This window comes from Papilio machaon, chromosome 19, assembly GCF_912999745.1.
Source record: "Papilio machaon chromosome 19, ilPapMach1.1, whole genome shotgun sequence".
Taxonomy (NCBI): domain Eukaryota; kingdom Metazoa; phylum Arthropoda; class Insecta; order Lepidoptera; family Papilionidae; genus Papilio; species Papilio machaon.
The window spans coordinates 6281313-6298025 of NC_060004.1; the positions used below are offsets into that span (position 1 = coordinate 6281313).

The window sequence follows — 16713 nt, forward strand, 5'->3', positions numbered from 1 at the left end:
AAATGAGGTATAGATTACATTGTATTATTTAAAATCATATCGAGTTTCGTATTTTTTAAGCTTTTATGAAAGTTTTATAAGATTAATAATTTAATGTATTTTTATCTGGTTATTTTGAAATGAGATGTATTTGGATTTATAATTTTTTTGTACTGATTAGGCATTTTTGTTATAATACATGTTTCTTTAAATATAAAAATGATTTTTTTTAATGAAAAGTATACGTGAATTTGTGTTCTATTTAATTTGTCTAATTAATGGATAATTGTTTATTATTTTATTTAATTAAGTTTATTTGTGTGGTAATAAATATGTTATTTTTATTAATTTAAATAGTTTTTTATTTATTTAAAATCAGTCGTTTTGTAACTTGCGGTTAAATCAATCTTTCTTTACCGAAACAACTTTGAAGGAAGAATTTATCTTATCAATATGCCAATGTTCAGAGGGATGGATGGATGGATGTTTGTTTGAACGTATCTCCAGATCTGCTAAACAGATCTCGCTGAAATTTGGCATAGATGTAGAACACAGTCTGTAGCTAGTTTATATGTAAAATGCGGATATAACTGTATTTTTATACCACTTTAACATCTTTATTGACACATGTTTTTGTCTCTAAATTTCTCTTTGAAGAAATAGAGACAACGATTTGTGTCAATAGACTCTTGTATGTGAGATTTCACGGCATTCAAGATCTATTGTTAAATTTATAGGAAGAAAAACAGAAAAAAAGTATTTTTTTTAAACTTATTATATAAAAATATCGAGTTAGAATTTATTTACAATAAAATACAAACTACTTATCTAATACTGTACATGTACACCAAAGAAATGTATTGATTGCAGATTATTTTTTATTCATGTGTATATAATAATTATATTCTTAAAAACTAACAAGCTGACAGCTAGAAATGATATTCCTTAATTCAACTAGACTTAGCTTTTAGGTTTAAAGGCAGGAGTATTTGAATGCTATCGGCCTCATTCTATGACAGTATGGCGCGTCCGACACAAGACACATTGTAGCTAAAGTCGCATATGTATCTTTGTGGGTCAAATCGAAGTCCTTCGGAGCAAATTCCTAAGATAGCTTCAGTGCCGTCGCATATCCAGAACTTGTCACAGTCTGTCTCGTGGGGCCACGGAAGAACGTTACAACCAGTTTCACACTTGTTTATTGGAATTGGGTTGGGAGAGCCACCATCTCCACCGCCTCCTGCACCGCCCCATCCGCCGCCCCATCCGCCGCCTCCTCCGCCGCCTCCTCCGCCGCCTCCTCCGCCGCCTCCTCCGCCGCCTCCTCCGCCGCCTCCTCCGCCGCCTCCTCCGCCGCCTCCTCCGCCGCCTCCTCCGCCGCCTCCTCCGCCGCCTCCTCCGCCGCCTCCTCCGCCGCCTCCTCCGCCGCCTCCTCCGCCGCCTCCTCCGCCTCCTCCGCCTCCTCCACCTCCTCCGCCTCCTCCGCCTCCTCCGCCTCCGCCGCCTCCTCCGCCTCCTCCGCCTCCGCCGCCTCCTCCGCCTCCTCCGCCTCCACCTCCTCCACCTCCACCTCCTCCGCCTCCTCCGCCTCCGCCTCCTCCGCCTCCTCCGCCTCCTCCGCCTCCTCCGCCTCCTCCGCCTCCTCCGCCTCCTCCGCCTCCTCCGCCTCCTCCGCCTCCTTCGCCTCCACCTCCTCCGCCTCCTCCGCCTCCTCCACTTCCTCCGCCTCCTCCACCTCCTCCGCCTCCTCCACCGCCTCCTCCGCCACCTCCGCCTCCTCCGCCACCTCCGCCTCCTCCGCCTCCTCCGCCACCTCCGCCTCCGCTTCCGCCTCCGCCTCCTCCACCGCCTCCGCCTCCTCCACCGCCTCCGCCTCCTCCGCCACCTCCGCCTCCGCCTCCGCATCCAGCGCCTCCTCCTTCATCTCCGCATTCACTGCTTCCCCCTCCGTCTCCTCCTCCTATACCTCCTTCACCACTGTCTCCTCCTCCTCCTCCATCTTCACCGCCATCGCCTTCACCTCCTCCACCTCCACTTCCTCCGCCACCGCCATCACCGCCACCGCCATCACCGCCTCCGCATTCAGCGCCTCCTCCATCTCCGCATTCACTGCCTCCTCCTCCGTCTCCTCCTCCGTCTCCTCCTCCGTCTCCTCCTCCTATGCCTCCTTCACCACCGCCTCCTCCTTCTCCTCCATCTCCATCTCCTCCGCCTCCTCCGCCTCCTCCGCCGCCTCCTCCATCTCCACCGCCATCGCCATCACCTCCTCCACCTCCACTTCCTCCGCCTCCATTTCCTCCGCCTCCGCCATCACCGCCTCCGCATCCAGCGCCTCCTCCATCTCCGCATTCACTGCCTCCTCCTCCGTCTCCTCCTCCTATGCCTCCTTCACCACCGCCTCCTCCTTCTCCTCCATCTCCACCTCCTCCGCCTCCACCTCCACTTCCTCCGCCTCCACCTCCTCCGCCTCCACCTCCTCCGCCTCCACCTCCTCCGCTGCCAACACAACCCGCTGCGTGGGGCCAGTCACACACCTGGAATATTTTAATAATAAAATCTTAAATACTGAAATAAATTATAGTAAAGTAATAGTACAGTATTTAAGATTATGTTTAAGGTTGAATTACGAATATTTAAAGGACACCACCATAAAGGTCCATATGTCTATTGGCTTACGAAAAGTATAAACTGAATTTGTTATTTCGTAATTACCTGTGCAACGGGATTGAAATGTGTTCCAGGAGCACAATCTCTCTCTACTTTTTCGCCGTGTACGCAGTAGTAAAATTTACTGCAATTATCATGAGGTAACAGCTGGTGGATATCGAAGTCGGCGGGGCAGCCGTTTGGTAACAAGTTTCCTCCACCTCCTGTAATGCAGCCAGCGTCCTCCGGCCAGTCACATACCTGTAATTACAACACTATTTGTTAGTTTAAGAAACAAATAAAAAAAAACTACTCTGTAAATAGAAGAAATACGAATTAAATAATGCTTCACTTAAAATCGGTTCAGTGGTTTGGATTACAGGCGGTAACATAGGAATTTACTTACAAACAAATCCACCTATTTCATAAAAACTTACCTACGCTCGAAAAATATTAGCTTCTTGATTTAGTTGGATAAAAAGATCACAGTTTAGACATTGGAAAGATCTATATTCTAACTATGAGCATAAAATACCTTAGAATCTATAATTATCAGGTTTTTAAGTTTACTCTTAAAGCTTTTTTTCTCTAGTTATGTCACTAATAACAGGTATATGGTATAATACTGGCAAATCTATTGACTTAATTGTTATTACACAGAGTAGAGGTTTTATTGCAGTTTAGTGTGCTTATTAGAATTATTTACCTGTAACACAGGGTTAAAATGTGTATCAGGGGGACATTCCCTTTCTTCTTTTTCTCCATATACGCAGTAGTAGAACTTGCTACAATTATTCTCATGCGGAAGAAGTTGATGAATGTCAAAATCAGCCGGACAACCGTTTGGCAGAGTGGTACCTCCTCCGCCACCACCTCCGCCTCCACCTCCGCCTCCGCCTCCGCCTCCCCCACCACCTCCTCCACCGTTGTTGACGCATTCGGAATCCCAAGGGAAAACACAAACCTGTAATAATTGGATATTTTTTAACTTTATTGCGACTGCGGTTTTAATAATTTGAAATTTCTATGGAACTGTATACAATGACAATTTTAATTTTGGAATCCAGAATTCTATTTTTGAGTGAAAAACTTTAGCGCCAGATGAGTAGTGAATCATCGTTTTAGATATTATATATCAATGCGGTGTTAAGTGAGGTTTATATAATATAAAAAATAATCAAAAGCCTCCTGAGTTTAGTAACCTCTAAAACAGATCAAAATTATACAAAGTAATTAACTTTGATAACGTCGTCGAAAATCGCTCTTGTTGTATAGATAAAAATAGTAAAAATCAAATCTTTCATTCGATCCGATTAATAAATAGTTATACTCGTAGATAGTTAATTCGGACACGTGAAAATAATAATCACGTTATCTATTTCGGATTAGGATTAGAATGATAAAATTGTTTACATATAATAAGTCACCTTGTCGATTTGATGTTACATTTCCTCATTCTGGTAATTCAATGGAAGAACTTGAAATATTAATGTGGCTAGGGTTAGGAAGAAATGGATGGCGTAAAGGTCACTTGATTAAAAGAGAGTAACTACTAAAATGAAGATCGTTCAGGATGACTATTTTGTTAGTTTAATATAACAAAAGAACAAACGCTTATGTTTTCAGTAATGAAACATCTGTAAAAATCAAACTATCTCTTTGTCAGTGAGGGTGAAGATGAACGAGGAATGACAAAGATGGTTGTTAACGTCAAAGAAAAAGGTAATGTTGAGAACTGTAACCAAATCATTCATTGATAATTAGAAACTAACGATAATTTTAGGGCATGTGATTTTTTTAAACCGTTCTAAACAAATTTAGTTATATTTTTATACCAAAAAAAAACGATGTAAGGATTCTAATGTTTTCAGATATCTTGGCGGCTCCTAACTTCGTGCGAGTCGCTGCGCAGAGCACATATTTAGTAGCAAAGCGGAAAATGAGGGTAGAACGCTGCGCAGCTTGAGTTAATTTTCGTTTAGCTAACGCAAATAATCTTAGCAATATCATTTCGAAGTAACATACATATTACGACATATTTTGTAAAATTAAAAAATATTTCAGTGCTACTGTTTCCTCGACTTATCAGTCTACAGTTAATCAGATAGTTGTTAATTCTATCAATTTCTGGATTATTACTAATCCAGATTTAGTTAAGCTTATCTGATAATGAAAATTTGAAAATACTTTTCCGATAACTAGTGTTATATTATTCAGCACCGGATGAAACAAAAGAATATAAATTATTTTCTTTACTAAAGAAAATAATATCATCATCATCAGCTCACTATACGTCCCCACTGAGGGGCTCGGAGCTTACACCAAATTAGGGGTAACTAGGCCATAGTCAACCACACTGGCCCATTGCGGGTTGACTTCACACATATCTTTGAATTTCTTCTCAGATATGTGCAGGTAGAATCATGATGTTTTCCTTCACAGTAAGAACATCGGAAAATAATATTATTTTTGTAAATGAAATAATAGAATTATTTTCTTACGATTTAATTTAATCGCACTAGATTTTTTTTCTTGCAACTTTGTGACTCTCATATTTGCTTATGTAGCAGGCTAATTGCCAGATAACAGAACTGTAGGCTTGCAAACTGACGCGCTATCCTGATCGGCGTCCTAAACGCAGGGAAGGAAGTTTGGAAGTGGAAGTTTTAAAGTGTGGTGGGAGTACTTGATTGAGTGCAAGATTTCCCTTTATGTTTAACTGCCACACTCGAGTAAATCCCTAAATCCCCGCTTCGCCTCTCCTACTACAAATTTGGTAATCTTATTAACTCTCAACTTAGAACTGCCGATATAAAGTAACTTAACTGGAACATCTTGAAAATTAGAGTATACCTTTAAACGATTTTGTAGTTCCTGTGAACTAACTCTATAGTTTTATCGACAACTAGCTTTTACCTGCGACTCCGTCCGCGCGGAATAAAAAATAGAAAACAGGGTAAAAATTATCCTATGTCCGTTTCCTGGTTCTAAGCTACTTGCCCACCAATTTTCAGTCAAATCGATTCAGCCGTTCTTGAGTTATAAATAGTGTAACTAACACGACTTTCTTTTATATGCTCGTATATAAGATTTTAATCTATACAAACACTATTCTAACTCTGTTTTTTTAACAAATAGAAAGGGATGGTAAATTTATCAGAATACAGATGTCACACGCCCTGTGACAGTGACAACTCACAGTATAATAAACACTGCAGTGACATTTGATGCATATTGTTCTTTGTTTTTTCAAAAAAAAAATGAGGAGGACAACACTATGAGTGCCAAATCCTACAGTAATATTTATGTGTAGATTATATAAGAGTTATGTTTGTATCATTCACTTACTTGTTCTTTGAAACTGAAGTACGTGCCAGGAGCGCATCTTCTCTGTACCTTTTGTCCGTGCACGCAGTAGTAGAATTTGTCGCACTCTGTCTCGTGCGGCAGCAATTTGTGAATATGAAAATCAGCGGGACATCCATTTTCTAACAAATCCGGAGTTGATGGTGTAGTTGTTGTTGTTGATGAAAGGGTTGTAGTCGTAGTTGTTGGAGCTTGAGTCGTGGTAGTTGTAGTTGATGCCTGCGTCGTTGTAGTCGTTGAGGGAGCTTGAGTCGTTGTAGTTGTAGTTGGATCTTGAGTCGTTGTGGGAGCTTGAGTCGTTGTAGTTGTAGTTGGAGCTAGAGTCGTTGTAGTTGTAGTTGGAGCTTGAGTCGTTGTAGTTGTAGTTGGAGCTTGAGTCGTTGTGGGAGCTTGAGTCGTTGTAGTTGTAGTTGGATCTTGAGTCGTTGAGGGAGCTTGAGTCGTTGTAGTTGTAGTTGGATCTTGAGTCGTTGTGGGAGCTTGAGTCGTTGTAGTTGTAGTTGGAGCTAGAGTCGTTGTAGTTGTAGTTGGAGATTGAGTCGTTGTAGTTGTAGTTGGAGCTAGAGTCGTTGTAGTTGTGGTTGGAGCTTGAGTCGTTGTAGTTGTAGTTGGATCTTGAGTCGTTGTGGGAGCTTGAGTCGTTGTAGTTGTAGTTGGATCTTGAGTCGTTGTAGTTGTAGTTGTAGTTGTAGTTGGATCTTGAGTCGTTGTAGGAGCTTGAGTCGTTGTAGTTGTAGTAGGAGCTTGGGTCGTTGTGGGAGCATGAGTCGTTGTAGTTGTAGTTGGATCTTGAGTCGTTGTGGGAGCTTGAGTCGTTGTAGTTGTAGTTGGAGCTAGAGTCGTTGTAGTTGTAGTTGGAGCTTGAGTCGTGGGAGCTTGAGTCGTTGTAGTTGTAGTTGGAGCTTGAGTCGTTGTAGTTGTAGTTGGAGCTTGAGTCGTTGTAGTTGTAGTTGGATCTTGAGTCGTTGTAGTTGTAGTAGGAGCTTGGGTCGTTGTAGTTGTAGTTGGATCTTGAGTAGTTGTGGGAGCTTGAGTCGTTGTAGTTGTAGTTGGAGCTAAAGTCGTTGTAGTTGTAGTTGGAGCTTGAGTCGTTGTAGTTGAAGTTGGATCTTGAGTCGTTGTGGGAGCTTGAGTCGTTGTAGTTGGATCTTGAGTCGTTGTGGGAGCCTGAGTCGTTGTTGTTGTAGTTGGATCTTGAGTCGTTGTGGGAGCTTGAGTCGTTGTTGTTGTAGTTGGATCTTGAGTCGTTGTGGGAGCTTGGGTCGTTGTAGTTGTACTTGGATCTTGAGTCGTTGTGGGAGCTTGAGTCGTTGTAGTTGTAGTTGGATCTTGAGTCGTTGTGGTTGTAGTTGGAGCTTCAGTCGTTGTTGTAGTGCTTGTTGTTGTTGTTGTTGTTGTAGGCTCTGGAGTTGTAGTAGTAGTTGTTGACGCCGGAGTTGTGGTCTTTGTGGTTGAAATGGTTGTTGGCGCCGCTGATGTTGTAGTTGTAGTTGTCGTAATAGGAACTGTGGCAGTAGTATCTACACTCACGGTAGAACTTCCCGGTAGTGTGCAGTTTGCCAATATAGGATGAATGCAAACCTTAAAGTGAAATATTCTTTAAATGACTTCATAAAATTTAAAAAAACTGATCTTTCTTTAGGAATCTAATAAAAACTGTGCATAAATTTAATTTGTTTACCTGTTGTTCGAAAGAGAAATGCGTGCCGGGTGCGCAATTTCTAGGGGTTGTCCATTTTACACCGTATTCACAGTAGTAGAACTTTGTACAGTCGTATTCATGTGGTAATAGAAAATGCTCTTTCGCATCGGGGCAATTGTCTGAGATGATAACAGATTTCTCATCCGCATCGTACCATTCTCCTCCTGGTGGTCTGCTCTGCGCTAACGCCAGGGCAGCCAGGAAAATTAGTTTTCCTAAAGAATTAAAATTAGTTATAATCAGTAAACCAAACTGCACCTTTGTAAAAATCGGGGGAGACCAGTCATTATTCATTCAGTAAATAATCAAAACAAATAATATTTTCATTTTTAAACAGTGGTAGACGCCAGCAACAACATCTGTTTCCATGAATGGGGTATCGGCTCACCCGATGCAATACCACGACTACACAGAAGACAAGCATGAAGTGGAAGTAATTTCGCGTTCCGTCTTATAAGTCTGCGTACCGGAGGCCTAATTTTAACCTTCCCATCTTTTTCTTATAAGGCAGGTTTTTAGGGAAAAATTCTTATATGGAAATGTAAAACAAGCATAATACCTTTCATAGCGCCCGCGTCACACTATCTGCACTTTGATATAATGACACCTCTAAGTAAGTAACGATTTTGAACTGCTAAAATTCGACCCTGATTTTGAATATATATCCGAATTATCCTTTATACTAATACATTGTTGATAAGCTTGGATAATTCGTGTAGATAAATTGATAAGACGCAACAGAAGTCGTACAGACAAAAATGTATTGTATTTTAATTGAATGAAATCATCAATGAAATAGATGTGAGAAAAGAGAGATAGCAATCACATTAGCGTAATTTAAAGTATTCGTTATCAAGGAACACTCCAGAAAAATATTACTTTTTCAACAATTTCATAATATCTCTCTTAGTTTAATTTTTTTTGGGAATTTGCTGTTTATTTTTACAGGCAATAGAGTGAGTATCAAAATCAGTTTTGGAACGAAGTTCCTTATCGCGCGTTGTGAAAGGGGGCTAGACGGAAAAAATTCTTACGAAAAGTTGTCACGACACTTTTTGCTATAGTAAGTATGTTAACGACGAATGAGCGCTACTTCACCATGGCAACGACGTGACAATATATAACGAAAATTCATAGAAATAAAATGTACTTCTTGTGAAGACTTAAGTTTTTTATTCATAGAATAAACATTGGTTCTTTCACTAATTAATCGAAAGGAATTTCGTTCCATCCGGGTGTCCCTTGACACCTCTCAAGTTTTTTTTTAATTGGATAGGTCTTGTGATAATATGAAAAAGCTCTACTAAATAGTATATTAAACATAATACAAGAAAAACCACAACATTTCTTTACAGTTTTGACTAACACTATCTTCAATGGAGGTTGAGATTGTAAAGATTAAATTCTGCACCGTACCGAAAGGATTAGCAATTTGTAATAAGATTTAAATGGCTTATCGTTTTCGTATTCAATTTTTCATTACTTAGGAGGAAAATTTACACTTTGAAAATTACACAATTGCTTTTCTCTGCTTTTGTCTAACTCTATGTAAAGTCGACTCTATAGCCATTCCTTTTTTAATTCTATCTATCCACCAATTCGTTAAATCAATACTTACAGCTTCAAGTCATTTTTGGATAAGCAAGGTCGAATAGTATTTTCCCCACTTTCTCAAAAAGTGACCTTTCATCTGGAAGTCATTCTTACGTAATTATGGTAACACTGTCATAAGTGGAATCCCTATCAACTATAAGGTCTTTCTTCCACAAGGGATCGTTATGCGAAAGGAATATTTTATGATTGTGTTCCGAGAATCCGCGTTGCACGCCCTCCGTACATGACGTTGAATCGTCGACGCGAGTTGTGTTTTCGGTACAGACGTAGCGACTATTATGTCAACTGTATGTATTTCCCCCGCCATCTTGAAATTTGCAGCGGTTTTTCTTGCAACGATCTTGATAAACGATCTTTGACTATGACAGATAGAAATGTATCGCTGCAACTGGCGTGCGGAAAATCGTGAGGGTTTTCGCAGAAGATCGGCGCTGAGTTGTCCAAAGAGGAGCACCCAGCATACAAAGCGGAGGGAGGACCCTATCCCGTCAGCATTACAACGTTAATTATAAATATTTATTTATTATAATGTAATTGCGATTTAATTCTGTGTTATGTATTTATATTTAATTTGTGATATGTTAGTTTTTAATTGCGTCGCAAAGGATTAAATGTTATTTTATTTTTTAAATGTCTGTGTACAAACCTCTATGTCTATGATATTGTATAGCGTGAGTCCTTTAGCGTCTGAAATCGCCGCGTTTGGAATATTTACGTTGCCTTGTGTACGAAGGGCCTAAGCAAATTCGAAGATTCTTTATAAGTTGACAAAGGCTCTAATATTCTTGTCTAATAGTCAAGTAATACAAGGAAATTATTGCGATTCATGATTCGCAATTTTAAATTAAAATTTAGCTCGTTGTTTGTCTACATGATAACACGATAATAATATAATTTACTTACGTCATTTCCTTGAATATCAGATTAATTTATGTTTAATATGAATAGATTAATGAAGGATTAACAAATTAAGAAGAAATTGCAATCCTGTTCGAGGAAATGTTTCTTTCGTATCAATATCCTAACGAGCTATAATAAAATGCTGTTATTGTAATAATTTTATATTTACTTTAGAAGATTTAGAGCCAAAATTAAAATTTATAAATCAAGCCAACGTTTAAAGTATGTTTCGCCAGTTTATTTCTTCTTTAAATACCGTTTAATGAAATCAGGATCAACCTTATTCCATGGCAGGAAGATTTTAAGACCGTCTGGCTGAACGGAGGACATTACATTCTTTCTAGTACAAGGTACATTGCAGATAAAGTCACATGTATATGTTTGAGGGTTAAAATGAAGTCCTTCGGAGCAAGTTCCTAAAACAGGCTTAGTGCCGTCACAGACCCAAAACTTGGAGCATTCAGTTTCATGTGCCCACGGAAGAATATTACAACCGCTTTCACATTTGTTGCCGTTCGGATTTGGTTTAGGTTTATCATCAGCTCCATTTTTATCGCAACCAGCTTTATCCGGCCAATCACAAACCTGTAATTAAATAGATCAAATTTATTTTTCAACATTACAAATAGTAAGCTAAACTACGAGTATGTCTCGATAAGAAGCAGCATGTACGAGAAACCCAAAAGATTCCTTATAAATACATTGTTTTAATGGTTACATGTATTTGACACATTCTTTTCATATAGAAATGTGTTTTACCAACTAGCATTATACCGGGACGTTATTTTTTTTTATTACATGGTGACAAGCGAGAATACACCTAAATAACGAAGCAACCGCTACCCATAGACGTCCGTAATTTCAGATGCGTTTACTCGATGGAGATAAAGAGTATAATTCCCTTTCATATGGATCACCTCCTCTGTCAAAGCCACTTCACTTACCCACCCTGTCCTTTTAAAAAAAGTGGGAAGGTACTTTAGGCCTCCGGCAAGCAGGGCTAGAGGGCTAAAATTAGGCCTCCGGTATTGTAATACGAGTTCGTTGGTAAATATTATAATGTCTCCCTTTGTACTCCTCCGATAATGTTTTGTGTGTGTATTTATTTCACAAACAGCTACTTGGATTCTGTATCTGAGTTATAAACAAGTTTGTGCGTACCTGTAGTATGGGGTTGAAATGTGTTCCCGGTGCGCAGTCTCTCAAAACTTTTTCGCCATGTACACAGTGATAGAACTTGGCGCAATCGCTCTCGTGAGGAAGAAGGTGATGAATGTGAATATCAGCGGGGCAACCATTTGGTAACCATGTTGTTCCTCCGTTTTCACCACCATTATTACCACCATCTGATCCACCGTTATCGCCACCATTATTACCGTCTTCTGATCCGCCGTTATCACCACCATTATTATCGCCTTCTGATCCACCGTTATCACCACCATTATTACCACCTTCTGATCCGCCGTTATCACCACCATTATTATCGCCTTCTGATCCACCGTTATCACCACTATTATTACCACCTTCTGATCCGCTATCGCTACCTCCATCGCCATTTCCATTCTCTCCTTCTTTATCGTCATCTTTATTTGCAGTACATCCAGCATTTTGAGGCCAATCGCAGACCTGAATGTAAAAACCAGAACAACAAATCTCAAAGTTTTTTGTATTATGACATATTGCGTGGCTATGATTTTTTCAGTAATTATTAGGTTTAACACATTAATTAAGACTACTAATTTTACAAATATTCTAATATTCATTTTTAAAAGCATTTAACAATTTTTTTGTTTTTTTTGCCAAACGCCTATTTGCGCACATTTGCGATTGAATTTACAGACGTTTTAATTAAAAAAAACCATTTGACTTGTGTCCCAAAAACCCGTCGGAAGGACTTTTATGTCAGTAATTAGAATCAATTCTTTCGAGTTTCAAATTATAGAACACATGTTTCAAAAAATAAAACATACGTTTTTATTTTTAACTGAAATAATCTACCACACGAGTTAAAGATTATGTAATTTACTAACCTGCACGGTTGGGTTAAAATGTGTTCCAGAAGGGCATTCCCTCATAACTTTTTCGCCACGAACACAGTAATAAAACTTTGTACAGTCATTTTCGTGAGGAAGAAGGTGGTGGATATGAATATTTGATGGGCATCCGTTCGGTAGCCAGTTTGTTCCTCCCCCGCTATTACTACCTCCAGATCCTCCATTTTCTCCTCCATCACCACTTCCTGATCCTCCGTTCCCACCTTCAGATCCACCATTCTCTCCTCCACTGCCTCCACCGCCACCATTTCCACCATTTGAACTGCAACCGGCATTTTTAGGCCAATCGCAGACCTGTAATTTTTATTAGTAAAATAAGCTTTCGCAACTTTAAAAACTGTTTCATAACATTACGTACATCGTAAATTAATTATGTTTTTAAACAATTTCATTCAATGGCATGACGACGACTGGATATTTATGATTTATAAATGATTTACTTAGTTTTTTAAAATCAGTACCTACCTGCAAAGAAGGATTAAAATGGGTTCCAGGAGCACATTCCCTCATAACCTTTTGTCCATAAACACAGTAGTAGAACTTTGTGCAGTCACTCTCGTGAGGAAGAAGATGGTGAATATGAATATTTGGACAGCCATTCGGTAGCCAGGTAATTCCTCCTCCGCCATTACCTTCCCCGTTACCACCTGCACCATTGCCACCCCCTGATCCTCCGTTTTCTCCTCCACTACTTCCTCCGTCATTGCCACCCCCTGATCCTCCGTTATCTCCTCCATTACCACTATCGCCATTGCCACCATTTCCTCCATTAACAGTACACCCAGCATTTTGAGGCCAATCGCAGACCTGTAAATTTGTGAAATTTACACGTTTTATCATTATTAGTAGTGGGCTGTACGTCTCAACCGAGGGGCACGGAGCCTACTCTAAGTAAGGAGTGACTAGGCCATAGATAACCACGCAGGCCCAGTTCGGGTTGGTTTACTTCACACATATCTTTGGATTCCTTCGCAGATATGTGCAGGTTGCATATCGATGTGGTCCTTTACTAACTAACGTAAATCGAAAAACAAATTGATACATGGCGGGATTTAAAACTACGACCTGCACATTAGAAGTCAAGTTTTTAACCCCTGATCAACCGACGCTCTTTCAAAATTCGTTTCGATGGTACTGATATAAATCTCTTTATGAATATACTTATTTTGAAGGATTAAAAATCACTAAGTTATCGTTATCTATATATATAAAAGAAAGTCGAGTTAGTTACACTATTTATAACTCAAGAACGGCTGAATCGATTTCACTGAAAATTGGTGGGCAGGTAGCTTAGAACCAGGAAACGGACATAGGATAATTTTTACCCCGTTTTCTATTTTTTATTCCGAGCGGACGGAGTCGCGGGTAAAAGCTAGTTTATTAATAAAGTAAACACAGTAATGTGTTGCAAATTAATGCTCATTATGTTAATTTAATTGTTGTTGTTTCATGTTTAATTATTATTTGTTTAAAATAAAACGAACTATCTGCCGGTATGTATAGTTCGTTAAATTTTTTAAAATTATAATTACCTGCAAGAATGGATTGAAATGAGTTCCTGGAGCGCATTCTCTCATAACTTTTTCTCCACGAACACAGTAATAGAACTTCGTACAGTCGCTCTCGTGAGGAAGAAGGTGGTGGATATGAATATTGGCGGGACATCCGTTCGGTAGCCATGTTGTTTCTCCCTCACCATTACCACCTACTGATCCTCCGTTATTACTTCCTGATCCTTCATTTTCCCCTCCATTACCGCCGTCAGAGCCGATATTCCCTCCCTCGCCACCTCCATTGCCACCATTTCCTATATTTGAAATACATGCAGCATTTCGGGGCCAGTCACAAACCTGTAGTTATGAAAATAAAGAAATGTTTTTACGACATTTTTTTTCGATTCTTGATAATTTGATTAATTGAACTAAAATTATTTGTAGAACTCTGGTTTAGTTTTATTGTTAACCAATACCTGCAAAGTAGGATTAAAATGTGTTCCTGGTGCGCAATCTCTCATAACTTTTTGCCCATGTACACAGTGATAAAACTTCGTACAATCACTTTCGTGTGGAAGAAGGTGGTGAATATGAATATTGGCGGGACAACCATTTGGTAACCAGTTTGTTCCTCCCCCACCATTATCCCCTCCGCTTCCTCCGCCATTTGAAGTACACCCGGCATTTTGTGGCCAGTCACAGACCTGTAATTTTTTAAAATTTAATGTGAATGTTTCTCAATTTTTTTTAAAATTAATATGAGCTAAAACACATTTTTTTTTATGATTTGTTTTGAGTTTTTATTTAATTACCTGCAAGATAGGGTTAAAATGAGTTCCTGGAGCGCATTCTCTCATAACTTTTTCTCCTCGTACACAGTAATAGAACTTCGTACAGTCGTTCTCGTGTGAAAGAAGATGGTGGATGTGAATACTAGCAGGGCAACCATTCTCTAGCCAGGCTGTATTATCACTACCGATTTCTAGTTTCATACTGGTGTCTTCGTTATTACCGTAATTATCGTTTCCATTTGAACCTTCACTTCCAGTTAGAGTACATTTTGCATCTTGGGGCCAATCGCAATTCTATAACAAAATATTTTTTAACTTTTCTGTTTTACTTCATAATGTTAATGATGAACAAAGATAAGTGTTTGTAATATGTATTTCTTATCCTAAGATGGGAATGAATTTGACCATTACCTCAGTGGTAGGATTAAAATGTAATCCTAGGGCACATTGCCTCAAAACTTTTTCTCCATAAACACAGTAATAGAATTTTGTGCAGTCGTTTTCATGAGGAAGAAGGTAGTGTATATGATAAGACGGACAACCATTCGGTAACAAGGATCTTTTGCCACTGCGTTGTCCTAAGCCTATAGCTTCAACTATTCCACCTCCATTTTGAATATCACCACTTATATTTGTTACAAAATTTCCAACTCCTTCATAAATGCTTTCATTTTCACCATCAAAAACAATATCGTTGCCGATTTCTTCACCTTCTTTACCATTTTCGCTATTGTTTCCTGGATTTCCATTATTTATAACACAACCAGCCTTTTCGGGCAAGTCACAAATCTGTAACGAATGAAATTGACATTTACAGCAAAAATGCCAGGGCTGTCGCCGAAAATTGACAATTCATTTGGCTGATTATGTGAATAAATGCCTATTATTCTTTTGGAGACGAAAATCCTCTCTCAAATGTCCAGTCTATCATCAGAGATCTTATAACGGAGTGGCTAATGATAGAACGAATTGAAAAACTGAAACCCCTATAAACATCCATTAGGGACAGGGCAAGTGGATCTTTCCTTTTTTCTATCACTTACATTACGGTAATTTTTGCCAAGTATGTCTAGATGTGATCTGACTAGATGAAACTTTATTGGGCAACTAATTCACCTGAAGGTTGAAAGAGAAATGAGTGCCGGGCGCGCATTCCCTTGGCGTGGGGTATTTCATTCCGTATTCGCAGTAGTAGAATTTGGTGCAATTGTCTTCGTGGGGTAGAAGGAAATGTTGATAGTCTTCTGGACAATCCTCATTGCGTAGAGGAACTTCATTTTCGCTTTCCGGTGGTCTACCTTGGACTAATGCAAGAGCAGCCAGGAAAAATATTTTTCCTGGAAATCGAAGTTTATGCAATAATTTTTTGTCACTGTTTCATACATTGAAAAAAGAACCAAGTTGAAAAATCATTATTTGTGTAAAACATGTTATAAATTCAATTTAAAGATATTAAAGAAAAAATTTAATATAGCAAACATTTATTTGCTTGTCTCATGGATTTGGTAGATAGAGCGTCTGCGGCTCAGGGGTTAAGCACTTGACTTGCAATCTGCAGGTCCTGGGTTCGAATCTAGCCATGTACAAATTTGTTTCCGATTTTCATATAGATATTTATCAGATGTTCTAACGGTGAAGGAAAACATCGTGATGCAACCTGCACATATCTGAGAGGGTTTTTTTTTACATTGAAAAAGTTAGCGCTTGACCACGATCCCACCTGATGAGGTGATGATGTGGCCTAAATATGGTACGCGTTAGCTTTGTAGATGCCTATTCACTCTACTCTTGAAGGCCCACACATCGTACTTAGACGGAAAAACTTCAATTCAATTATATGTGTGAAGTCAACCCGCATTGAACCAGCGTGGTTGACTATGGCCAAGGCACCCCTAACTTAGGGTAGGCTCCGAGCCCATCGGTGGGGACGTACAGTGAGCTGATGATGATGTATGTATGAATTCGATGAAGACTATATAAAAATTCGTACCTTGCATTGTGCCCTTGATGTATTATATAGTTTATTAAACGCACTACTTTCAGATTTATTATGTGACAAATTAAAACTGCAGTATTATTAGCTCAATACTCTATTATATACCTAAGAAGTACTTGAGCGTAATACTTAATATTAAGTATGCACTTAAACTTTGCATATCAAATTAGTA

At 39.3% G+C, this 16713-nt stretch overlaps 2 protein-coding genes across 2 annotated transcripts; one reads left to right on the forward strand and one right to left on the reverse strand.

The window, feature by feature from the left end:
• Nucleotides 1-2: 2 nt before the first annotated feature.
• LOC123722105 (pneumococcal serine-rich repeat protein-like) lies at nucleotides 3-2138 on the forward strand (the record flags this gene model as incomplete). Its single annotated transcript, XM_045682659.1, has 2 exons — nucleotides 3-7; nucleotides 1199-2138. Coding segments are annotated over exons 1-2 (945 nt in total), but the record flags the coding sequence as incomplete, so codon positions are not given.
• Nucleotides 2138-15545, reverse strand: LOC106709505. The gene is made up of 16 exons (XM_045682660.1): nucleotides 15540-15545; nucleotides 14957-15334; nucleotides 14567-14839; nucleotides 14231-14458; nucleotides 13794-14111; nucleotides 12727-13068; nucleotides 12238-12555; nucleotides 11695-11833; nucleotides 11369-11622; nucleotides 10450-10792; nucleotides 7673-7908; nucleotides 5974-7572; nucleotides 3332-3589; nucleotides 2692-2886; nucleotides 2402-2513; nucleotides 2138-2331 (listed from the first exon to the last, which is right to left on the reverse strand). Exons 1-16 carry the CDS (start codon nucleotides 15543-15545, stop codon nucleotides 2138-2140), a joined length of 5193 nt encoding a protein of 1730 aa, XP_045538616.1.
• Between the last annotated feature and the right edge of the window lie 1168 nt (nucleotides 15546-16713).

Excerpts from the sequence above, each read along its gene's own strand:
- LOC106709505 (XM_045682660.1), bottom strand. Across the intron at positions 11,834-12,237 it reads ATTTTAACCCAACCGTGCAG|GTCTGCGATTGGCCTCAAAA; the intron begins GTTAGTAAATTA and ends TTTTACATTCAG. Across the intron at positions 10,793-11,368 it reads ATTTCAACCCCATACTACAG|GTTTGTGATTGGCCGGATAA; the intron begins GTACGCACAAAC and ends ATTTAATTACAG.